At 42.5% G+C, this 17,629-nt stretch overlaps 1 protein-coding gene across 1 annotated transcript in view; it reads left to right on the top strand.

Moving 5' to 3' along the window:
* Positions 1-16,254, top strand: part of LOC149439327 (uromodulin-like) — a 39,567-nt gene extending 23,313 nt beyond the window's left edge. Inside the window, exons 8-11 of the mRNA XM_089659208.1 lie at positions 5,617-5,773; positions 11,041-11,104; positions 13,988-14,026; positions 15,965-16,254. Of these exons, the coding sequence (XP_089515334.1) occupies positions 5,617-5,773; positions 11,041-11,104; positions 13,988-14,026; positions 15,965-16,023 (319 nt within the window). The 3' untranslated portion in view covers positions 16,024-16,254. The remainder of the gene's footprint in view (positions 1-5,616; positions 5,774-11,040; positions 11,105-13,987; positions 14,027-15,964) is intronic.
* The last annotated feature ends 1,375 nt before the right edge of the window (positions 16,255-17,629 follow it).

Genomic DNA, 17,629 nt, shown 5'->3' with positions numbered 1-17,629 from the left:
TCTACAGCAAATGGTGAGGAGCTGTAGTCTGCGAAAGGGCGACATGTCCGGTCGGCCCATTGGACACATGAGGGTGTCGCGGAGGACCCCGACGAAGATCCCGCCTCGACATGAGCGAATATTGATGCTGCCGGTTGGGGCTGGATGACGACTGAATGGACTGGAGGTCCTGATCGAGCCCACTTACCAAGAAGAAACGCAGACTCATCCACTGGTAGCCCGGGCCCTTGCTATTGTGAAGGATGGATGTGTGCCTGTACGCTGCCTCAACGTTGAAGACTGTGAGTTAAGTGTCCCTGGGAATACCTTGCTGGCCGAAGTTTATGTGTCCGCAGGGGATATTCCTCGATGAAGGAGCTTCACACTACAGGCAGATAGGAGATCAGTCTGGACCTATGCTGTAGAGGTCCATCAAAGGGAGACCCCGACAGCAGAGTGGAACGGTTGAGTGATCATGGCCCGGATGGGGGTGGACTGCAAGATCCTGACTCCAGGGCAACAGAAGTTGCTGGAAGACACCCTTTGGGAGTTTCAGGAGGCCTTCTCGAGACATGATAAGGACTTCGGGTGTGCCTCCACCATCGAACACGAAATCCCCACCGGCAATGCTGCAACGATCAGGGAACGTTACCAGCAAATCCCACCTAAAATGTACGAGGAGGTGAAGGATATGGTGGCCAGCATGTTGGAAAACCAGGTGATCTAGAAGAGTCAAAGTCCTTGGGCTGCTCCAGTAGTCTTGGTGTGGAAGAAAGATGGGAGTCTCTGTTTCTGCGTGGATTATCGGAAGCTGAATGCCCAGACTGTCCGGGATGCCTACCCTCTTCCGTGGATTGAGGAGTCGTTGTCCGCCCTGAGTCAGGCGAAGTTCTTCTCGACTCTTGACCTGGCCAGTGGGTATTGGCAGGTAATGATGGCCAAGAAGGACAAAGCGAAGACGGCCTTCATCCTACCTATGGGTCTCTATGAGTTCAACAGGATGCCATTCGGCCTGTCCAATGCACCGGGAACATTCCAGCGGTTGATGGAGCACTGTCTGGGAGATCTTAACTTCGAGTCGGTATTGATATACCTGGACGACGTAGTAGTGTTTGGGGCCTCTTTTGAGGATCACCTCCAGAAACTGTGACAGGTCTTAGGACGGCTGCGAGACCATGGGCTCAAAATCAAGCCCAAGAAGTGCCAACTGTTTCGACAGCAGATAGAGTATTTGGAACATTTGGTCACCCAAGAGGGGGTAAAGCCAACCCCCGACAAGGTGGAGGCCGTCCAGAAGTGGCCCCAGCCGAGTACACTACGAGAGGTGCGGGTGTTCATTGGACTGGCCGGCTACTACAGGAGGTTTATACCCAAGTTTGCTCGTTTGGTGGGCCCGTTAAATGAGTTATTAAGGGGCACTGCAGGGGGCCCAAAGAATCATCCCATGTAGTGGGGACCCTGGCAACAAGGGGCCTTTGAAGCAGTGAAGGGGGCGCTGATTAGTGCCCCGATTCTGGCTTATGCGCGGTTCGACACCCCATTCCTGTTGTACACTGACGGAAGTCTACATGGTCTGGGGGCTGTGTTATCCCAAGTCCAGGATGGACGTGAGAGAGTCATTGCCTATGGCAGCCGGGCTCTGAGGGAGTCAGAGTGCAACCCTGACAACTATAGCTCCTTTAAATTGGAACTACTGGTGTGGGCCATGACCGAAAATTTCATGGAGTACCTGACCGGTGCAGAGGTGACCATTATGACTGACAACAACCCGTTAGCGCATCTGAAAAATGCCAAACTTGGTGCGCTTGAGCAGAGGTGGTTGGCTCGCCTCTCTAAGTACCAATACCGCATCAAGTTCCGGTCAGGTAGGGAGAACGGCAACGCTGACGCACTCTCCCGCATCCCTGTAGGGTTGTTGGCTCAGAGTGCCGATGAGGAGCTAGAGGATACTGAAACTCCTGAGCTTGGTCGATTACTCATGTTCCAGGATGTGGCACATTCAAGTGGGGTGGCGTCCGGGATGCCAGTGGTGCTGGGAAAGACGATGGCTGATTGGGAGAGGGTCCAGGATAGCTGCCCGGACCTGTGGAAAGTGAAAGAATGGGTCCGGACCAAGATCTGGCCTCTGTCAGAAGAGCGGACTTGTCTGACTCCAGAGGGCCAAAAGTTGTTGAGGCAGTGGGATAAGCTAACTGTTACCCAGGGCCTCCTGTATCGGACCATATACTTGCAGTCAGAGTTGCAGTACCGGAGACAGATTGTCATCCCCATGTCATTGGGACCGGAGGCTGCCCGGGAAGCCCATGAGAGGGGTGCCCATTTTGGGAGCGATAAAACGTTCAAGTGGCTCCCATGGCTCGTATACTGTCCAGATTTTGCAGACATGGTGGCCGAGGCATGCCTTAAGTGTTGGCCCTGCGGGCTGAGTAAGAGTACTGAACAGCGAGCTCCTGTCCAGGCCATCCGGACATCAGCACCCCTAGAGCTCCTTATGATCGATTATGTACAGATTGGGTACTCTACCTCTGACAATCGTACTGTCTAGTCATGACAGATCATTTCACAAAGTATGCGGTGGTTGTACCCACCAGAGACCAGACGGCAGAGTCGGCCGCTGAAGCAGTCTGCAAACACTTTATACAGATGTTCGGGTGTCCACAGAGAATACATTCAGACCAGGGGGCATGTTTTCAGGGTACTCTAATGAATGAGTTGTACCAACTGTATGGGATCAAACGTTCCCGCACCACCCCATATCACCCCCAGGGAAACGGGGCCGTGCGAGCGGTTCAACTGCACCATGCTCCAGATGCTGCGGACTCTGGAGGACCGACAAAAGGCTTGGTGGCCCGAATACCTACCTGAACTGATGTGGGCCTATAATAACAGGGTACACAGAACCACCGGATATTCCCCACATATGCTCATGTTTGGGAGGGCCGGACAGGAGATTGAAGATCTCCACATGCCCGATCCGATGGAGCCACCACCAAGAAATACTACTGCATGGGTGTAACGCCGCCGGCTGAGAGCGATCCACAAGGTTGTGGGGGAGTGCCTTAGACAAGTGGTACACCCCAGTCCAAGACCTGTGCAGAAGGAGGGATATGCCCGGGGTGATCGAGTGATAGTCAAAGCCAAGCGGCCGTCTGGAAAGTTGGATGGGCGGTGGGAGGCAGTCCCATACACGGTGAAGAGGAGGGTAGACGCTGCCATCCTGGTCTATAAGGTAGAGCCAATAAGGACTGGGGGACCCTCATGAAACTTGCATCGTAACATGTTGAGGCGTTGTAATTGTGATGAACCAGTGTGCGTGGAGGGGATGGCTCCTCCTGCTCAGAGTACAGAGCAAATCCTCTTAGAGGAGGGGGAGGAATGGTGGATTGTCCCTGCCCCGGTACCCACAGAGGCTCCAGCCATAGCAAGTTTGCCACCAAGGGAAACTGTTGATCAGTCAGCAGCTCCTCTCCCATTAAATGTGCCTGACGTCCCCTGTGCTTCTGAGTCTGTCACTCTATGAAGGTCAACAAGGCCCAATGCTGGTGTGCCCCCATGGCGTTATTCCCAGAATGAGTTTGTATGGGGAGGGTTGCCAAGGACGACAACCTCTAGTGGGGTGGCATGTGAGATGGGGAAACAGCTTTCATTGTTTGAACACTGAAGTAAATTAAAAACGTTCTGACTGACATTCTGTAGTTTAGCCACAAGATGTCACTGTTTTTTCTAACACAGCCTCAGACTGCATAGAGATTTCTATATTCATGAAGGGTGGGGTTTTACACTTGGGAGAGTGAACAGGAAAAGGAGAGCAGCCATGTTCTGGAGAATGCTGATTGAAGGGGCCGTGTGAGCTGAGAATCTGATGACATCCAGATGTGGGAGCATCCCTCCGTCGCCAGAGCTGCAGCTGGGTGAAGCTGATGAGATTTCTGCCAGGAAGCTGATGAGAGCAGAGGAACAACGCAGCATACACTGCAATATCGCAGGCCTGTTGGAGAGACATTTGTTCTGTTCAGAATCACCAGCGTATGCAAAGCAGACCCGGGTTGGTAAGATTGTGCATGCCCCTTATTTCAGTGTTGGCGCCTATAGGACTGAGACAGGCCTATAGTTAGTTAGTTAGTGTCTCTGTTTGTGTCAGGCCACAAGTGTTGTTACTGATCATTGGAAGGAGTCCACAACTTAAAGTGACATTTCACATTGGAGAGCTGATAAAATCCTACAAACTCAAGCCAGACTGGCGTTCTGCTCAGAAGGAATACTCAGGCACGTGCTACAGGACCAGTTATGGGAGGGGGAATACTGTAGATTTGTGTAAGATTGTAAGCTGTTGTGCTGCACCGCAGGCTAGCCCATACCATACACCCATACACTGATTCTTGTTCTTTTAGGGTAATAACAGGTAAGGTGTGGCAGCTTAGTAGGTAAATTACTACACTTTCTACTTTCATCCATCAGAAGGCGCCGTGCTGTGCAGCACAGGGGTCTCAGCCTTTGGGCTGGGTGTATGTAAATTTATTGTATATTCCAGCATTTGTGGTTTTGTTTATTTGCCACATCTAAGTAAAATTCTGTTGTGACAAAAGCTGGTGTTGGGGTTGCTTTTCTCATTTATGACTTCACTGTATCCTGGGGAGCCCACCCCAGTACACGGCTTACATACTGAGGTGCGTTGGCAGCCCAGTGAAAAAAAATGGACTTCCTTAACACAACATGTGCTAGTATACCGGTAGTAACGTTGGGACAAAGTCATGCAGGGCCAATATGGCAAACTGTGACCAATCCCCTCCTGATGTGCGCACTTCATCGTTTTCTTCAGCTAGGAACCCACTCTTAGCTGCTGCAGCGCCTATCTTAGCATCCATTTGCAGTTCCCCAGTCTGCTAATGAGATTTCACGTGGGCCTGGAAGTGCGCTGTCATGTTGTGGGACCTGTTGTGTGTTCTCCTTCGGTCTCCTTATGATGATTGTGAATAGTGTCAGATCAGTCAGAGGCAAAACGCAAACCAGGGCTCCAAAGGCATTGCTAGGATTGTGAAAGACTTGAGGTACTGGACAGTCCTGCTAGAGGCAAGGTGTGGTGCACCTATGCAAGCAACTGATGGTGGGGCCACCTTGTACTAACAGAGGGAAGGGTTTAAAGAGGCATAGTTAAATAGGACCTCCACCTGTATGCTATACTATATATATAGTACCCTAACAAAGCGCCCCATGATTGCATATTTCCTTTAAGTCAAATGTGGCAAACTCTATCAAAGGAAATTAAATGAAATGGTTCAATAAGATCATTGCTGGTTTCCTTGAGGTGATTGTAGCTGTATTAGTTCAATTGCGACAGAAACAATTGAGTACTGTCCATGATACTTTTTTATTTCACTAACAAACAATTTTCAGGACAAGCTGCTTGGACCCTGAAGTAGGGGACATACCCCGAAAGGTTGTCCTGAAAGTTGTATGTTAGTGCAAATAAAAAAAGTATCACGGACAGTACTCAATTGTGTCATTGCTGATTTACAATCAAGGCAAAAATCAAAGCCTAATTATGAAAAGTAATATTTCATTTTCCTAAGTCTTGCTAAAACCTGTTTGGTCAGCAGTGTAACCAAAAACTTCTTGTATGTTTTTTCTTCTTTATAGCTGCCCCCAGGGACCTGTTTCCACAACTGTGTTACAAAATAGAAATGCATTGGAAGCAGCTTTCAGCATAAGCTCATTTCAGTTTCAAAATCAGGCCAATGTATACCTTTTCTGTGATGTACGTTTGTGTGACAACACCACTGAAAAATGTTCTGGGGTAAGTGATAAATGCCTTTTCTCTGACAAGAGGCTGAGATTGTTTGGCAGCAATGAAGCATTTCTCAAGGTGTCCATAGGCATTACATGACAGTTTAGATTGTCTACTGGCTAGGAGCAACATGCCATACACTGTGGTTGATTTGCCTTCCCATTGAGGTACCATTCATGTTAAGAAATCCAGCAGTTGCCACCTATGACGGTGGGTTGTCAGATCGTCACTAGCTGTAAAGATGCCTATTACTGTCCATGGCCACCTGAAAGTGATTTTTTTCATGTCAGAAGTACAGGGTTGCCATTGCTGGCCTCCTTCTGAAATCTGTAGCTGCCTGGCTATATCTGATCAAAGTAGTATTGAACCTAAACCAAAAATTTAATATATTGCAGCTTACCAATGATTAGATGTGTTGGCTGCATTCGTTTTCCTTTTTAGGTTTTTTCCTCCTCTGTTTTCACCTCCTGTATTAGAGTGCCCCCACTCTGGATGAAGGAGCACAAGGGGCAACTTTGGACAACAGCATTCTTGGTCTCGGGGAAGGGGAGTGTTAGATTTACTAGCAGTTTTAAATACACTAGCAAATTGAAGCCATACTCCGGTTAATACTTTATAAGCAGTTACAGCACACAGTTTTCTTCGTTTTGGGATAAACGATTTACATGAATAAATTAAATCTGATTATTGTAAGCACCCTTGCCAGTGGAAGATGTTTTGTCTCATCCCTGTAACTGATACTTCTGTGGGAGTGCTTTTTCTTTTGAAAAACAACAGACTTACTGGCCAGCTCACAAGATGAAAATAAAAAGCCTAAAAAAGAAAACAAATGCAGACATCACATCTAAGAATTGGTAAGCTGCAATTTAATAAATGTTTGCTTTTGGGCTTATTACTGCTTTAAGCACTTTTAAATAAACATACATGCTGTAAATGAGTGTCAGAAAAGTGTCAAAACTTGTTGCAGGTTAGCGACTCAGGGAGCATTGCAGCCAAAGCATCAGGATGACAGCCAGGGAGCTAGCATTCTCAAACAGAGTTTTGCAATGGCAACAGTATTCTCGTATAACTTAAAACCCCACTCTGGACTGCTGTTACATTTCCCATGTAGTGGGGTCCCCCATGCAGTGAAAGATGGACATGGGTTAAATGCTCATGTGACTAGGGGGGCAGGAATAGGTCATGCTTACCTCATTTTTCACTCCTACAGGCTTCTTTCTCCTCATTCAATGCTGCTTCACTTCACTGCCCGGCCAGTTGCAGCTCTATGACCTGATCATGCAGGGAGAATTGAATATTTGTACTTTCCCCCCTTGCTAAACAAGCATTTATCCATGTAGTGCATGGGGGACCCTGCATGGGTACATTTAACAGCAGCCTGGAGTTGGGCTTTAACTCTGAAAGCCCCTTTCTTTCCCTTTATGCTACTAGACATCCTTTACATACCTCAGATTAGCAGATCACCTGGACTTGGAGTCATGGTCTATGTTGTCCTCCTTCAAGCCGGTTAGGAAATGTACAGCTGTATCTTCATAGGCTGCTTTAGTTGTCAAGCATTTTCATGCAGATGACAGCCAGAATTTCATTTCATTTTGTTCACGAGACAGGAATCTTATTCTTCATGTCCTAGTTTGTATAGCCATACAGTATTATATGAGGGTTCTTCAAAAATGTTTCAGCACTTTTTAAACTCTATTACATATACAAAAGTGCGGAAACCTTTTGAAGACCTCTCGTATGACCTATATAATGACCTATGGAGTGTGTAAATATATATGAATGGAAGCCCTGAAACAATATGCAGAATGTGGATCCTGTAATTGCAGAAAGGGAAAGGGACCTATCTGGATTCAATAAGCAGGGGTCTGCTTGTAGTCAGCAAAATGTAACTTATAGAATCTATACAGTAAGCCAACAAAACACTGCTTTTAAGGTCTCTTGCACACAGCAATTAAAGAGTACGAAAACCCAACATTTCATATTCCTGATATGTGCCTGTTGTACCATGTACTTGTATGAACAATTATCCAGTCCCTCTGCTTTCCTATTAAAAACTGACCAAACTAGGCATGAGAGCACAACGTGGTCAGTTCATTAGCTGTGCTGGGAACTCAGCCTGCTCTCCTCCAATGATCAAACTTATACTGACACGCTGCCCCCTGCACAGCCACTCACTGGGAAGATCAGTGTAATGCTGTTTCTCCTTCCCAAGATCTTGTGCAGCTGAGCACAGAGGGAATGTGATCGCTTATTTAAATAAAAGGGGGAAAATATATTTATAATTTGTTTTTTTATCTATACACAAATGTTTTGCCTTTCATTTCTATGTTAACCCCTTCACGCCTAACGGTAAAACAACTCTAAATGCCTAAGCACAATTCTGCAACTTTGACATGTGATAGTAAAACCATACATATGACAACTACTTTGTACATCCAGGTGGATTATACCTTGATTTTTTTCAGGACAAATTGGGCTTTCATTTGGTGGTAAATGGTAATGGATAGTTTCTAATTTTTTTTTACTATCAACGGAAAATTGGCCCAAAATAGTAAAAAAAAAATCCTTTTTGTTTTTATTTAGCTGTGTTTCTTGTTACAACCATAACCTACCACCAAAAAACAACCTAAAATAAATTCTCCAGCTCTTGACGATCGCAGTGATACCATATATGTGTATGTTATTTGTTGTTTGTACCTGTAGTACAGCCCAGAAACAATAGTGTGCATTTTGTTTTTGTCTTTTTTTTTTTTACCTAAATTTTTTTTATAAATCCTGACCTTTGACCTCGACCTCTGACCGTGGCCTTGACCCAAACACTAACCCTGGCATTGAACTAGATCAAACCTTGATCTAGGTATTTTTCTTTATTTTTTATTTTATTTTTTAATTTTTAATTATTTATCTTTTTTTTTTTTTTTTTTACAAACATTTTTTTTTCTCTCTATGCCAGGAGTTAGAGAGATACAATGTATCTCTCTTCTCCATTCATAGAGAGAAAAAACAAGGCGGCCAGGCTGCACAGTGACTGATCACTGTGATAGCCAATCAGAGGCTATCACAGCGATCACGTGACCCGGAATCGGGAATCCCGACTCCCGATCATTAGAACGGGACCTGGGGCTCTCAGTGACACCATGATCTCTGTGCTGGGAGCACGCCAAGCGGCGCACTCCCAGCACAAAGACAGGTATGCAAATATGCGGCCCCACGGAAAAAAAGTCCAGTTCCATGAGGCTGCATATTTGTGTGTCATTGGCGTCAAGGGGTTAAAGAATAGGTTCACCTTCGGGAGCATGTTACATGTTCCATAGGGTGGGACATGTAGCATGTTCCCACTGCTGCATCTTCTCCCCTATTTGCCGCCCCTAGTGACAGCAAACCAGGGATCTTCTCCCTAAACTTGCTGTCACAGGTTTTAACCACTTCCATACCGGCCACTTTTAACCCCTTCCTGCCCAGGCCAATTTTCAGGTTTCAGCGCTCTCAGATTTTGAATGACAATTGAAATACAACATTGTACCCAAACTAAAATTTTATAATTTTCTTCACAGAACTAGAGCTTTCTGTTGGTGGTATTTAATCACTGCTGGGGTTTTTATTTTGTGCTAAATTAACAAAAAACACGTTTTTCTTTGTTTCTGTTATAAAAGTTTGTAAATAAATAATTGTTCTTCATAAATTTAGGCCAAAATGTATTCTATTACATGTCTGGTGAAAATAACCCGTATTAGTATTTTTTATTTAGTCTGTAGGAAAGTTATAGAGTTCACAAACTATGGTATAGATCTGAATATTGATCAATCCTGAAGTATTGACAGCCAATCTATTTTCTTGAGGTCCAAGAATGTCAGAACAGTACAGATATCCCTCAAATGACCAATTTTTGCAAAGTAGACAGTCCCACGTATTTCATAACAGACATGGCGAGTTTTTTGAAGTTGTAATTTTTTTGTCATAATTTTTCAGAAATGAAGAAATAAAAAAAATGATTTTCACTATTTTTTTTTTTACATATTGTCACCAGTGCAGTACAGCGTCATCATATAACTGGCATGGTGGTGATCAGGGACACTGACTGGTGACAGTACGAAAAAAAAATTGATAATATTTTTTTAATTTTTTTTTATTAAATTTGTTTTCTCTTTTTTTAAGATTTGTTTTCACAGCTATTCTTTGGCCACAGCTAATCACATGGAACAGCTGGGATGTGATTGGCCCAGCTGATGCATGTGATTGCTGTGACCATTCACAGCTAGCCACATTTGTATACAATGGATGGCATGAAAGGAAGCCATCCATTGTATACAACTGTCATGTGACCTGCTGTGATTGGTCACAGCAGGTCACATGGCACTGGCAATGCGGCAGGTACACAGATCTGTCATCAGCCGTGTCTGAGGTACATGGCCAGTGACAGATCGCGCCGCTGCGTGGCTCTGCAGGCATGCAAACTGCGCATGGAAGGACGCATATGGCGTCCACCCGGAGGGACGAGGTGCTCGCCCGACCGCCATCTGGCCATAGGCCGGGCAGGAACCGGTTAAAAAAAACACGGCCGTGTGTGGATCTGTTCTGTGAATGGGGTGATGGAATTTTATGAATGGGAGAACTACAAGTACTGACAGTTTTTGTGGCTGTCGGCTTGTAGTTCTCAATGAATTACCAGGGTGCTGTTGAGTGCATTAGGCAGTTCATTGTTTCATCCTGTCATTGTGTTAATGCCTGTATGTATGAAGTAAGAGCAGACAGTTTACACTGACAGCCTGCAGCAGTCCTGCATTGCATCCATGATCTACTGGTCGCTGGTGAAATGCTTTGCAGGCTCCTAGTAAAAACACAATAAATGCACTTTTTTTTACAAAGGTATTCTTATCCTTTAAACTGAATGAGTTGTTTTACAAGGTGAGGGTTTACAATCACTTTACGTACATCATATGGGCATACAGTGTAAAATACATCTTTTGTTGTGGTGCTCAAGAGCCACAGCTGCAGCATATTTTTGCCTACAGGAATGCATTACAAAACCTGCCATGTGCGTAGCTGCCGGCACAAGCATGTACTCACACACACGTATGGATGTATTTTTTTATCCAATCTTAAAATTTAATGTTTTGAAAATCATGCCTATATGCATGTGTGAATAGATGCTGGTGCTAGCAGTTACTTGTGCCATGCTATTTTTATATAATAAAAATCTAGAATCTCTGTGTGATTTCCTATGATCAGACATGTCAGCCAGTCTAACAGCTAATGTTTTTTTTTGCTTTCCACAGTGCGGTGCTTCTAGATCCTACAACACAGCTACTAATGAAGTCAAGATAGGCCTAAACTTGGCAGGTATGGCACAATAATTATCATATACATATGTACAGAAATGTTTTCTATTTGTTATGATATTATCATAAGACATAGTCTGTTAGTGCCCGATCACACCGGTGCGATTCCAGGTGCGATTTGCAAATTGAAATTGCACCTGAAATCACATCTAATGAATGTTAATGTCAGTGTCTTAACATGCGCGTTTTGCTGCAGCGTGATTTCTAAAGTAGTACTTACATTACTTTTTCTGCAGTTCTGTCGTGATTGCACATACTTAGAATATAATGGAAATCACACTGCAAATTGCAAGAAATCGTTGAAAAGTAGCAATAAAGACTTCAGAAATCGCACTAAAATTGCACACAAATTGCGCAATTTAAATTGCAGCGGTGTGACCGGTGACTTAATTTATTAATCCTATTTTTATATTCTCTGCACATAATTGGGTGGTTGTCAGCAAGAGTGAAAATAGCATCTATAGTAAATTGACCCCACAGTGTCTTCACAAATGTCCATCTTTCAGCACTCAATAGGTGTTGGTATCAATGAGTTCTTATTAAGAATTTTAGTTACTTTGCTTCAACTACCTACCAGAATCAGACTTGCCTTACAGGTTTGAATCAGTTTGGGGCTGTAGAAAAATAATTCCACTTCTTATGTTACATTCACACATCTGTGTGTTTGATGCGGTATGTTTTAAGCACAATTTACTTGCGCTTTGATGCATTTGATATGTGTTACCATTCATTCCAATGGAAGGTACATTTTTCTCAGGAAACCGCAACATGCAGCAAAAAGGACTGTAGAATAATTAATTCAGCTAAAACAGACGTCTGTATTTTTCTTATGTTTGTCTCGCCTAAGTAACATTGGAAAGTCACTTAGCTAGTGTAATTTACATCTTTCGTGCTTGTCGGCTTTGAAAACAGGTGTTCAAGATGAACCATGGTATTCTTGACTATGAGGTCAGTAGGTCATAGGCTTCTAACTCAAGAATAGATCACTGGTATGCAGTAAGAGCAAAAAGAAAGAATGTCTTTTATAAAGAAATTCATGTCTAATCCATAATATAGTTAGTTAGATAATTATTTCATATAGTTAACTAATTAGTTAACAATAGTGTGTGATAAGTATAGTTGGTGATTATTGTCTTTATGTTGAAAGTTGTAAAAGAATAAGTTATGTGAAGCTCATGTATGTGTAGCTCACATAACAGTCCATTGTAACAGTATCATGTATTTCTGTCCACTAAGAGGTTTGAAGATAACGTCACACTAAGAATTACAAGTATAGAAGATTTACAAAAAAGGCTCTTACATATTTAGATCACACTGAATTAGGAAATAACTCTTTAGTGGGTTGGCTCTTTTTTGGTCTTTTAAAAAATATATAAGATGTGCCTTAGACATATAGACAGACAGACATATAGACAGACACACACATATCGATACATTCTGCAGCTGACACATATTGACACTTTTGTTTTCTTAAGGCCTACAAAGCCTTGATACACCTGTTGTATTCCCTGCCAAGACTGAAACACTTTTCTTAGAACAGGCAAGAAGCTAGATATTTTTCAAAGCTTATTTATTTTCCATAAGCTACAACTTTTGTTATATTTTACTCTGTACTTTATTTTATCTTTTGTATTCATTTTATGTTGATGCCAAGTGTGAATTAAATAAAAATCACACTGTTTTAAATCAGCCTTGCGCTTGAACACTTTACCTCAAACGCCTAAGAAAGACACTTAAATAATATAAGTGTCTCGATATTTAACAAGGACTTTTCTTTGCACTTCCTACCCACACAGTTGTAGAAAGCATAGGCACGAATGTGTCCCTTATAAGAAGACATTGATACACAAAGCCAAGAGAAGTTTCCACTGTTCATGCTTGTACAAGCTAACGCATTGGTCTTAGTATTTGGCGTTCTTCAACTTTGTCTTTCTTTATGTGTGATTCATCACCATTGTCTGTCTCATTTCTTCATGTGGTGGACATAATACACATCCTGACTATGGGCTCATTTACACTGGAATGCAGTGCAGGAAACCCCATTCCTGGCACACATTGTGAGTGTGTGATCTGCTGCGGGTGTCAGTATAACCCTAATGACATCCCAAATGTGGAACGTTTGCCTGCACCAGATTGCATGGTACCGCAGTACCATATGATATGGTACAGTGTGTTTTTGAAAAGTAGTGTATGCACTAATTTTGGTTTGATCCAGTGCAATCACAACAGACTGAATCTCACAAGAATCACACAGGAACGAGGACTGTGGTCCTGTGCGATTCAGGTGTGAACCAACCCTAAATAAGACATTTTTGCTCTTGATGGTATGAACCTGTGTTTTGTTCAAACACCCAATTATGCTGCAAGGGTGGTATCCAAAAATATTGAGGACTTTTCTACAGTGTTGTAGGCCAATTGCAAAAGTATTCACACCCTAAACAGAGTAATACAAGTTCCCTGTTTATGAGAATAATACAGTTGTTATTCTGTTGCCCTTAAAGTGGTTCTAACGGCTAATAGTTTTGTCCTTAATGCATTCCCTACTTTAAAAAAACTTCCCACTAACTGTCCCCCCACCCTCCGTTCATGAACACTTACCTGCCTCCTCTCACGATCCAGCACTGTCCTGTCTGTAGATCTTTTTCCTTCACTTTCTGTTCTCACAGGAGACTCAGGCAGCAGAGGGAACTATTGGCTCCTGCTGTTGCCAGCCAAATCCTAGGAGGAGGGAGTGTGTGGGGGGGAGGGGGGGAGCCATGCTGTGTGTTTCTATTTAACTCCATCGACTTTGTCTGGTTTAGTATACCACTTATTGGGTTTGACATTGAATAATATTAATAATTTCTTTAGCATTCCATTAATTACTGATTTGTATTTGATGCAGGTAATTTTGATTTTGTGGGAAGCGCTGGAAAACATACAGGTAAGATTTACAGATGATGAAGATATATACTATAATATACTGTAGAAGAATTAGCTGATAGTTTAGAAGTCTGGAAAAGCTGTCCCTGCAGCTCCTCTTCAGCAAAGAATCCTTTAGTAAATATGGTGATGTTGCCCAATTTAATTAAGTATCATCTAAATTCTCAGATAAAATGATAGAAGGGGTATTGCTGGGCAGTGGATCTACTTTTATTTCATGAATTCTTTTTCAGTCCTTGCATTGTGGTTATCATTTTAATATGAAATATCTTGCTATTCCATGCATATAAAACCAACTTAAAGATCAATAGTTGCTGTCATTATGCATTGGCTAGGTCATGGCTTCTCAACTAGGGTTCCTCAGGAGGTTGCTAGGGGTTCCTTCAGCAATTAGCAATTTCTGTCTCCCAGATAAGTTCCCACTGACACCATTGATCTTTTTAGCTATCTGTAAGCGGGTAATTCATCCCAGTGACCACAAGTGTAAGGAGCATTCTTCTCACTGACCATCACACTAATGTATCATGGATTATAGATATAGTATTTTGTAGCTGAGGTTCCCTGAGACTGGGAAATCCTTTTAAGGTTTCCTCTGCATTGAAAAGGTTGAGAAAGGCTGATATGGAGTCTGTATTTACTAAAGCAAATGAAAAACAGCAGGGGAAAGGTTAAGAAAGGCTGGGCTAGGTGTATGCTTTTCCTTGATGTCAGGAAGGACCAGCAAAATCATTTCATGCAATTATATTGGCTGAGGAGGCCAAACTGTTCCACATATTAGCCCAATTGCAATATTCCCAATGCACACATTCCTGAAGATGGCTGTTCGTTGTTGGTGGGTTTCAGTGACCACCGGCTAGGAACCGTAGACACTCAATGTGAAGAAATTTAAAATACTTTCCAATTCATCCAATTAAAAAAAAACTTTGAACAAATCCAAAGAGAAATGTTGTAGTCTAGTAGTTGTAGTCTACAAAACTTCAAAGAAAACCAGAGAAAAATGTTGTAATCTAGATGTTGTAGTCTGTTGGTGACCTCCTAAAAATTCTATTTTTTTTGCTACCATGCTGATCCTCTGTCTTCACAGAGCCAGTCAGTGAGGCACAACAAGTATGTTTCAACTCAATATTAAAGCCAGAGGATCGGCAGGGCTGCCAAAAACTAGCATTTTCAGATGGAAGGCAGCATTGTTAGCTCCTATTTTTCTGTCATTGTCAATGTCATTCCATAGAGGTATAAGTAATTGTTAATAGCCCAAGCAGTGTGTGTACCCTCCTAGTCTGCTGTTTTGAATCCTGTTTGGGGAATGGTGGACACTGAGAAATCATTGGATTTTACTTTGATAGAGATCTGTTCTTGGAAACACGTTGATTTTGTTATGGCTGTAACCAAACAAGGACATGAGGGGAAATGTTTCAATGGGGACATCTGTTCTGGTGGCACCTTCTAGGGGACTTTCAATCACTTTTTCTCACTGCTCTAAATAATGATTAAGTTGAAGAACCCCTACCAATAGGTCTAAAGTACAATTATATATTTATCCAGAAATTCCCCCAGCCCCCTCTATATTCCCCTTATAAATACAATCTGATATGTTACACACAAGCTACCCAAGGAGGTTTGTATTTACCTCTTCCAGTTGCCCCTGTGCCATCTGCTTCCTGGCCAGTGAAATCTAGTGGTGGGCTGCCTGTGCTTGCCCACTAATGTCCCTTAGACTTTGATGCTCCTGCAGCATGGGTACATCCTATTCAAGTCTATGGGACCTAGTGTACATAGTGTTTTCTACAGTCTTCCCAAAATTAGATAAAGATTATAGTATGGTTGTCTTGTATTCCCTCCAATAAAGAAGCCATGTATGAATACTAAAGAGACATACAGTTTTAAATATAAAAACATTTTCCATGTTTTTAGTACCTTAAAACTATTTTTTTTTCTCTAGCTGCATCCTGGGCTCTGCTGGCTGGAATTCAACTAGCTTTTGTGTTTATGAAGTTCTAAGAAGATCTGAAATCACCTATTTGTGGTCAGCCATGGCATATATACTGGATCAAATGTTAAGGCAAATCAGCTTGATTATATATTTTCCGTATTGGACTGAGATATCAGACTCTGCGTTCTATTTAAGCTCCTTGTATGGTGTCTTTCTTTAAAGTGGAACTTCACTCTCTCATTTGATTATTTGTAATCCTTATGATGCTAGCATTAGCAAATAAATGAAGGTATACTATATTTACTTGGTGTAAACTTTTTTTTTTTAAATTTTTTCAGTTAGTTCCTGGTTTTCATGCCTAGGCAAATGATGTCATATATCCCAGGTGTCCTCAGGGGAAGAGGGGAGGAGATGTTTTCTCAGCTAAGCACAGCCTCCTACCTACATGAGTTAGGGGCAGATGGATTCCAGGAAATAACTGCTACATGAATCATCTGCCCTCACTCAAAATAGCCACAGTCAGAAATTCTACGGGGTGATTTTGCAGCAAAATAAAGCATGAAGACATGGATGGATGGGGGGGTGAGGTTGCTTTGAATATAAAAAATTAATTAAATAGCGTTTTCATTTTGTGGTGTTCAGATGCAGTGTAGTTCCACTTTAATGAGGTGTCTGTCCATTCTACTGTCTGAGCCAGCAGCTAAATATGTTGTCTTTAAACAAAAATAAAAATCTTCAATCAGTATTAGAATGCGTTAAGTGTACATAAATTCAGTAGATCTGTAAAGGTATCATAAAAAGCAGTGCAGCAGTACAGATACTACATAGCAACATTAATTCTAGACCTAAACATCAATGTAGGATGTTGCCTGTAGGCTGGGAGGTTCTTACAAATTCAGTTCCTAAAATTCCAACACCATCATGTGTTGTTATGATATGCAGTTGAATCAGGTGTCTACAGACAGAGACAGTATAAAAAAGTATATGTATATATTTTCACTAAATATTTTCATTACACAGAGTCAATGACATCACCCCCTTCCTTCGGTTTCTAATATAGAGCAGGGTTTCTCAACTAGGGCTCCATGGATTGAACCCTAGGGTTCCTCCAAAGGTTGCTAGGGGTTCCTTGAGCAATGAGCAATTTCTGTCTCCCAGATAAGTTCCCACTGACACAATTGATCTTTTTAGCTATCTGTATGGGGTAATTCTTCCCAATGACCACAAGTGTAAGGAACATTCTTCCCACTGACCATCACACTAATGTCCCATGAGTTGTAGATATAGTCATTTTTAGCAGGGGTTTCATGAGACCAGACAATTATTTCAAGTGTTCCTCTGTGTTGACAAGGTTGGGAAAAGCTGACATAGAGTCTGATTTACTAAAGCAAATGAAAAACAGCAGGGGTACATCCTAAAGTATGTTGGCATCACAGATACTAATGCACACAGATTCATATTTATGATTGTACAGTCAGGTCCATAAATATTGGGACATCGACACAATTCTAACATTTTTGGCTCTATACACCACCACAATGGATTTGAAATGAAACAGACAAGATGTGCTTTAACTACAGACTGTCATCTTTAATTTGAGGGTATTTACATCCAAATCAGGTGAACGGTGTAGGAATTACAACAGTTTGCATATGTGCCTCCCACTTGTTAAGG

This window comes from Staurois parvus, unplaced genomic scaffold (assembly GCF_062004578.1).
Source record: "Staurois parvus isolate SC_StPar_1 unplaced genomic scaffold, SC_StPar_1.0 ptg001134l, whole genome shotgun sequence".
NCBI lineage: Eukaryota > Metazoa > Chordata > Amphibia > Anura > Ranidae > Staurois > Staurois parvus.
The sequence above is the reverse complement of the archived record's forward strand: the minus strand, read 5'-3'. Positions and strand labels throughout refer to the sequence as shown.